The sequence below is a fragment of the Poromitra crassiceps genome, assembly GCF_964638095.1.
Source record: "Poromitra crassiceps genome assembly, chromosome: 7".
NCBI classification, from domain to species: Eukaryota; Metazoa; Chordata; class Actinopteri; order Beryciformes; family Melamphaidae; genus Poromitra; species Poromitra crassiceps.
The window spans coordinates 25,479,241-25,487,293 of record NC_139628.1 but is presented as its reverse complement, the minus strand read 5'-3'; the positions used below and the strand labels follow the sequence as shown (position 1 = coordinate 25,487,293).

The 8,053-nt window shown below is 45.4% G+C and overlaps 1 protein-coding gene across 1 annotated transcript; it reads right to left on the bottom strand.

The window, feature by feature from the left end:
• Window positions 1-1,901: 1,901 nt before the first annotated feature.
• Window positions 1,902-7,128, bottom strand: LOC310780303 (FAST kinase domain-containing protein 5, mitochondrial-like; the record flags this gene model as incomplete). Its single annotated transcript, XM_083640876.1, has 3 exons — window positions 7,097-7,128; window positions 4,170-5,425; window positions 1,902-3,126 (listed from the first exon to the last, which is right to left on the bottom strand). The coding sequence occupies exons 2-3, from the start codon at window positions 5,411-5,413 to the stop codon at window positions 1,902-1,904; spliced, it is 2,469 nt and encodes an 822-aa protein (XP_083497002.1). The 5' UTR covers window positions 5,414-5,425; window positions 7,097-7,128.
• Window positions 7,129-8,053: the final 925 nt, after the last annotated feature.

Here is an 8,053-nt window from a genome sequence, read left to right as displayed (position 1 = left end):
ATACCAAAAATAATCTTCTGACATTATCGTGATGTTGATTTCAACCATATCTCCCAGCACTAATAATCCTCGTTTTGATTGTTAACATTGTTTTGATTACTTTTCAACTTCAAGCGTCCTCCTTTTTTCATCGTTTTGTGATTTGTAAAACAGAAATGAGGAGAGTCACTACTCACCCAGTGTGAGGCAGAGAGCTGCACCCTTCATGCTGTCTTGCTGCTGACTGTCTGAGAATCAGACTGAAGAACCGCCAAGTCTAATATCATGAAGGTGGGAACAAGCCTAGGTAAACCCAGCCCCCACGTGACCTGCTCTCTCAGTTCCCAGTCACTAGCGACTGAGAGCAGGTCTGAGAGCAGGTCACGTGGGGGATGGGTTTACCCAGGCTAGGTGGGAACCTCCCCTTCCTGTGGAGCACATTTCTGCTGTGGACACAACAGCATGTTAAGAGTTAACAGCTTTTACTTCAGTAAGAATCAAAGTTTCTCAAACTTGAGGGGGGGAGGGATCAACTCTAGTCCAGGGATTCTCAACCTTTTTCATCTCAAGGACCCCCAATTTAGTCCACAGACCCCTATTTGATGAGAATTTGTCCCTCGGACCCAAATCTGATGAGATTTTCTATTGTTAAATATGATTTAGTCCAGAATCCCATGCCTATCTGTATTGTAGGTAGAGAGACTTCTTGTTCACTTCTTGTATATTAAAGTTGAATGATTAATTTTGCTGGAGTCCCCCTGAAGCACCCCTGGTGGTCATTGAACATGATGTCCTAATCACCAAATGTTGTCAAAATTGTGTCCCTCTCTATAAATCAGAAAATCTTAAACATTTCCACATGGATCTGAACCACAGAATCACCGCTTGCAACCATATTATTTTATATATTTATTGAACGTCTTTATTGACTGACATAGTAGGCTACAAGATGACCAAAAGTGCATTGATAACCATTCATTATATCACAACATGTTGTGACCTGGAGCTCAAAGTTGTTCTCTGCAACCCAAAGATTTTCTACCTTTCACATTTCTTACCTCTCAGTTTCCACTAACAAAAGCCACGATCCCTCAAAGTGTGCTGTTACAAGGTGTATTATTACTGTAAATAAATACACAATAAAACAACACACTCTATGACTGTGCTTCAGCACAAACAGAACTGACTATGCATGCCCTAAAATCCTGCAAAATGTATTATGGGGACCTTTTAGAAACAATTAATAGTATTTAAAAAAGTAGAAAATGCATTCCAAATGTCTTATTTTGCCTAAATGTAATGAATGAATAAAGTAGGCTGTTATGCAATGTTTTGTCAGAAAATATTGGCCAAGTGAGTAAAGAGGGTAAATACTTTGTCTTTTATAAAAATGTTATAGTTGAAATTACACACCACTTAAATATTTTGATGATTTTAAACCAAAATTCTTGAATAGAACAGAATATTGTAATTGTAATGTAATCTCATATCACCAAAGCTTTTTCTTATATTTTCCTCGTTATTTTTATTGGAATTTTAACATTGACAGTGAATTAAAAAAAGAAAAAAGGGAAAGGGAAAAAAAGAAAATATGTCTGTGCAGGATTTACTGAGTTTGTGTCTGCGAAAGGTTTTGATTCAGCCGTTCAGAAGTTGCAGCCGTTCACATTGCGATTTTGATTTATTTTGATTAACAGCTCTACTAAGAAGTCAGTGGTTGATGGGGATAAATACTTCTTAATAGCCCCTGTATGGTTTTCAACACAGTGACAAATTCATGTCTGCCCACCTCCTCCACACTTTTGTCAGTACTTTGCACATAGTCATAATAACACACTAAAGATTGCTCAGAAGCAGAAGTGCCATGAGAGTTTGCAATGCAGTTTGAAATTAAGTCTATCAGAGAGCTTGGAGATCAGAGGTCACTCCAGTCCGCTGTAGATCTTGCAGTGCAGGTGTGCTAGCTTCTCCGCGCGGCTTTTCCTCAGTAAGGGGAACCACTCCCAGTGGCTGAGCTCCAGCACTCTGTAGCCTGCCAGCTGCAGCTGCCTCCTCTTCATGGCGTGCAGCCCCAGCAGCTGCCTTGACTGGTAGCAGTAGTGGTTCCTGTGGGACACCTGGATGGCTAGCTTGACCGTGCCTTTGCCCGAGTCGCGAGGCGCACCGTTTAGCCTGCTGGGTTTGTCTCTTGCAATACCACTGGCCAGCTCCTGCCCTATGCTCAACAGCCTGCCTCCATCGTCCGGCTCTATTCTGTGAAGGGGCAGCAGCTGAGATGCGGGAGATGCAGGGGTTAAATGGTTTGCTGTGTTTTTGGTGTTTATTAGCTGTGCTAAAAGCCCCTCGGTGAGAGTTACCCCCACGTCGGTCCTCTCCCAGCCCAGAGGAGAAGGCCCTGTGGAGAAGCCCGTCTCGGGAGAGGGCGTGACGTTGCCCTGGGACGCCAGGTCGACGGGTACGGGCCGCCCGGTGGAGTCCAGATGAACCTCCAGGTCGATGGAGCGCGTGTGCGGGAGGATCATCCGCTTCCGCACGAACTCCTCCCCTCCGAGCAGCTCTCGCAGGGCACCCTCCGCCTCCAGGACCTCCGGTTTCTGGCACACGTCCGACTGGGCGAATTTCCACAGCATCGCCGTCACCTCTTCCCTGAGTTCGCGGGCCAGCCGCGGGCCGGTCCAACCGGGCAGCTCCAGAGCCACGGTCCCGTCTAAAGTGAACAAGTCTTTCTTCAGCTCCAGCTGTGTGGATTTCAGCGCCAGGCTGACAAACTCGCGGCTCAGGGCTAACGCGATTAGATCCTCGGGCAGCTGAGAGACGAAGGCCAGGCCCAGGAGACCAGTAAGAAGGTGCTCTGGGTACCGCTGGAACTCGGCTTTCCTCTGCCTCAGGGACTCTATAAGGCTGGGGTAGAAGGTCGGGCTTTGGCTGGGGAGGACCCCCAGTGAGCCGAAGGCCCACAGCAGTTTGCACGTGTCTTTACTCCTGCAGTGAGACACCAGCGAGGGCAATCTCTCGGCCACCGCCATCAGGATGGAGTCGTTGCGGTAGTGTAGCGCCGAGCACGTCAGCGCCACGTGCATCAGCCCCTGGACGCCCATCTTCTGGGCCCGTCGTGGCACTTCCCGTGCCATGGCCTCCAGCCACAGCCTGTGATTAGAGATGACACGGTGTGAGAATTTCATATCATGATTATAGTGACCAAAATGATCGCGGTTATCGGTATTATCGCGGTGTTGTTAAAATATGCTGAAAATAAGGCCGGGTATTGGCAAGGACCTCACAATACGATACGTATCACGATACATTGTGATACAATACATATTGTGATATATTGCAATACTATACATAATTTACTGAAAAAAAAAATAGAGCTGAAAATACAACTCGCTGGTATAGTGTAATAATATGTACATCACTTTATATTGATAACATAGTGGACAAATTGAGTCAAAACTAGAGTAACTACTGAGTGTGTTACCGAACGCACTGAAATAAAAAGTATTCTTATTGTGTCACTGAACAGGCGGCTGTACAAAAAAATCGATATAGCGATATATCACGATATTGTCCTGAAATATCGATACAGTATTGCGTAAAAAAAGATTGTGATGTATTGCCGTATTGATTTTATTGCACAACCCTAGCTGAAAATGTTCAAAAGGTACCGATACACTCACTGGAATGATTTCACCAAGTTTTATATTGAAAAACACAAATAAAATTAGCAGCACTATGCACTTTTTTGTTTTTGTTTTGATAAACATTAAAATAATAACATAGCGAATAGGATTTTGTGCCAGCACACGTGACATGTTCACTTTTAATAAACTTTGAATAAACAAGTGAACAGCGCTCTGTGCAGCAGTGATAATAATCGCTGTAGTCAAACCTACACACTTTTAATGACAATTTTTAAAAAAAACGGTAATAATAAAGGCTTTTGCACACCAAAAGCTCCGACTTCGAAACTTTTGTCTGTAATTAAAGTTGTTGGAACAGGTTCAATTTTCTGTGGTTTTCACATCAGTCAATAGCATTTTGCAAGCCGTTTGACCCGTCTCTGTTTTCCGTCTGTGATGAGGGATTCAAAAAACTCATATGGGGGGGAAAAGGACTGTGTGTGCAAAGACCTTAACCATCAGAAATTCTATCACAGTTTATCATTAAACCGTTAATGGGTGCATCCCTACCTGTGATCCAGGTAACTGAAACGCAGCAGCTTCAGCACATTCACCATGGCAAAGTCACTCATCTCCTCCACTACAGAGTGCGCCTTATCCACTATCCGCACCACCGCGCCCTCCGAAAGAGAGCTCTGCGATTTAAAGAGTGCCAGGCACACAGCGCCCACCTCCTCAGGCTCCAGTGTGTGCAGGTGACGCATCAGTAGCTGCTCCACGGGGCGAACCAAGTCTGCCGGGCACCGTCTACCCTCCCCGATGACATACAACAGTTGGACCAGCTCAGGGACCCCCATCTGCCCCCCGAGATAGCTCTCGACACAGTCGTAGAGGTGCTGTAGGAACTGGGGGACCTGCCTCCCGAGGCAGCGCCACAGGTCAGCAGCTAACAGCAGCTGGTGGAGAGTCATCTGGCCGGACCTGCGGCGCAGCTCCGCCTCGTACAGCCTGAGCACGCTGTGGGTGGAGGGCAGGCCCAGCCACACCAACGAGCGCAAGATCTCCAGCAGCTGAGGCAGAGTGAAGCGGTGAAGGTTCTCCACAGAGTATCTGAGGAGCATGAGGAAGCGCGTGTCGCTCCTCACTGCCTCCGTCTTGTCCGGGTGCAGGCGGCCGAGCTCCGCCAGGAAGCGAGTCACATCGGCCGGGTCCATGTCGCCCTTCAGGACGCTCACCTTGCGGAGCAGCAGCACGGCCTGATCCCATTGGATCGGGCGGGGCCGCCGGTCGAGGTCAAGGGTCATGGACGCATATTCGGGACGGCATTTTTGGAAGGCGCGCGTGTCGACTTTAACGTCTGGCTTTACGGGTTTCCTGCGGTACTCCGACGGCGATGACGGCGTCACGTGCTCGGAGCCTTTGTCGAGCGCTAGGTCCAGTAGCATGTTTTTGGTGCTGGAAAGGCGGCGTGAGCAGCTGACGCTGTAGCAGTTGCTCTGCTGGCGGAAGGAAGGCGCGAGAGCCGAGAGACACGGCTCATCCTCGTCATCGTCCGTCTGGCTGCTGCGCGAGGCTGCAGGGTCCCGTGTGGGGCGCTGCTGGTATGAGGGGGGGTTGTAGTGCAGCCTGTAGCCTGCGAGAAGAGCCGCTTCCTGCGGTCGCCGGCGCTCCCCTTCCTTCCCGTCCAGCTCATCGGCGCCGGCGTCTGGCTTGCCCTGGCCCTCGTGCAGGTGATGGGCCCGGGCAAAGCCTCTGCACAAGCCTGGGAGACGGCGTAGCCTGGCCACCCGTCGATACAGCACACAGGCAGCCATCCATTCACTGGACTGAAAGGAAAAAGGAGTGGCTTTAAAATACGGTATTTCTACACAATTTCTACTTGTCAAGTACATGTAATTCTCTCTCTCTCACACACACACACACACACACACACACACAAAATGTAAAATCCAGTGTTAACTAAACAATATGCAATTGAAAATACCCAGCGAGCATTTTTCGGTTGAAAAGACGTTTAAAAAACGTTTAGGGTCAACGTTGAAAAAACGTGCAAGGAAGGTTTGAAAGTGAAAGTTTTTTCACCCACTATTTGCAGACGTTTATTGAACGTTCAGATTTAGACCATATTTCACCAGCATCTTAAATTAAAAACTCGGGAGCCCACTGCGCTCTGCGTCGTGAGCTATAGATTTTCTTATACTACACAGAGAGCCGGGCATATATATACTCTATCTCGCACACAACTTAGACTACACACAATTGTCAACGATTGGGAGGACAAGTTATTTTATGTGATGCGTACGAGACTATCATATTATGTAACAGACTAAAATTATGTTGTGTGTGTGTGCATCTGTAGTCTGTAGGCTGTATGGCTTCAGAGGTTAACAGAGAGTTAACTTTAACACGAGAAACTCAGGGGGTACACAGAGCCTCGTATACAGTATGTTACAATCATAGATATATAGTTACAATAACATAGCGTGCCCAGAGCACCTCGTTCCGCACTTGGTGCAGACCGGTGCAGACTTGCTTTGGTCTAGTCAGTCACAGCTAGCGACTAAGTACGAAGTACTTGCGCATGCGCGTTGCTGCAGGAACTGAATTCATTATTTTACAGTATTGCGCTAAACTATTAACCATAGTTGTGTCCTGGAAGCTTTTTGCTGGCACCACATAGCCTATATAGTCCCATATTTATGATATTCCATGTGACATAAAATGCGTTGAAATGTAGTTTTCGTGTAGACGAGATTTCAACTCTCAGTTACACAATAAAATGGACAAATGCCAATTCACACACTATCAATATTGTCTCTATTCCAAACTACAACAAATGTTTTAACAATATGATGAACCAAATTGTGTTTTTTTACACGTTGACGTTGTAACCGCATTTTAGCCGGTTGAAAAGAGGGTGAAATTAGGTCTTAGACGTTCAAACCCAATATCACCCAGATTTAAACTAAAAATCAACGTTGAAAAAACGTTTTGTGCTCGCTGGGTACTGTATATAACAAGGCCATAATGTTGATGTATACAGTATGTGCTACTATAAATGTTGCACTGCATTGATTGATTGATTGATTGATTGATTGATTGTTTTGTCTTGGGACACTGTGTGCCCTAAATGTCTGCAGGTCTGACAGGTTACAGTAACAAAGTGAGACAGAGCGATCATGAACAATATCATCCTCATAGTGTCACAAATATAACAAACATGCCGTTTTTCATTTAGGTTTCATGCAGTAGTGCGACTGCAACCACCCCCTTTTCAAAAGAAGAAGATACAATTCTCTAAACAAGCATGTAGCGTTAGCTAGCTACTACTTCTGCCCACTAGCAAGACGGGCTATGCTGTGGAGTTGAACTGCCACAGTTTAGCCTGTAGTTTAGCGTCAGACTGATATACTGGGCTCTATAGGCGGAATAAAGTGGGGCTTTTGTAAAGTAAACCACAATATTACGTTAATATATGATGTGTTGGTTAAACTCACCTTCAACTCTCCAGTGTCTATCTACATTTACCAGTACGAGTAGTCTGACAGATCGCTGCATCAAGCTAACGCACATAACCAGAGTGATTCCGTCATTTCGCCTTCAAAATAAAAGCCTAAAAGTATCTTTAGAAGCAGAAGCGGGGAGATTGGGGTGTACAGAACACCAACAAATCTTAAAATACAAGATGCATAAAATGTATATATTAAAACTGTGTCATGCTGCATAGCGTGTCACCGCGGATACATGATTTTTGTTAAATGCAGAATCTCCGGTATTTTAATATTGTGGTAGCTTGACAACCTGCAGGGAGCAGCGTGTGACCTACAGCAGCCGGGAGGGGACAAACTGCATCGGCGAAACGCAATACAAAAATGAGTCTACTCTCTGCATCTGAATCCCTCTTTGATATGTGACCACCGTCAATAGAATAATAACAACATAGACCATCTTGGATCTGACTGAGACCTATGACTGGTTAAATCTGGATTTTTATTTATTTATTTATTTATTTATTTATTTATTTGTTTGTTTTTGTTGTTGTTGTTGTTGTTGTTGTTGTTGTTGTTGTTGTTGTTGTTGTTGTTGTTGTTATTATTATTATTATTATTATTATTATTATTATTATTATTATTATTACACCCCCCAAACGGCCCCCCACCCCCCCAACTTAAATCACTACTTCAAACAGAAAGTGGCTCATCACCCCCCCAACTTAAATCACTACTTCAAACAGAAAGTGCCAGTAGCCTGTACTACGAAGCTAGTTTAATGCCTTATCCGAGTAAGTTTGAGTTTAAACCTGGTTTAGCCGTACTACAAAGCAAGTTAACTTTCAATCACCATGGCAACTGACGCTGCAAAGCTAACCTGGTCGCGACCAGTAGCCTGTACTACGAATGTTGGATAAGAAGATCCAGGATCTGTCCCTTGATCTGGTTTGTCTAAACCAGATC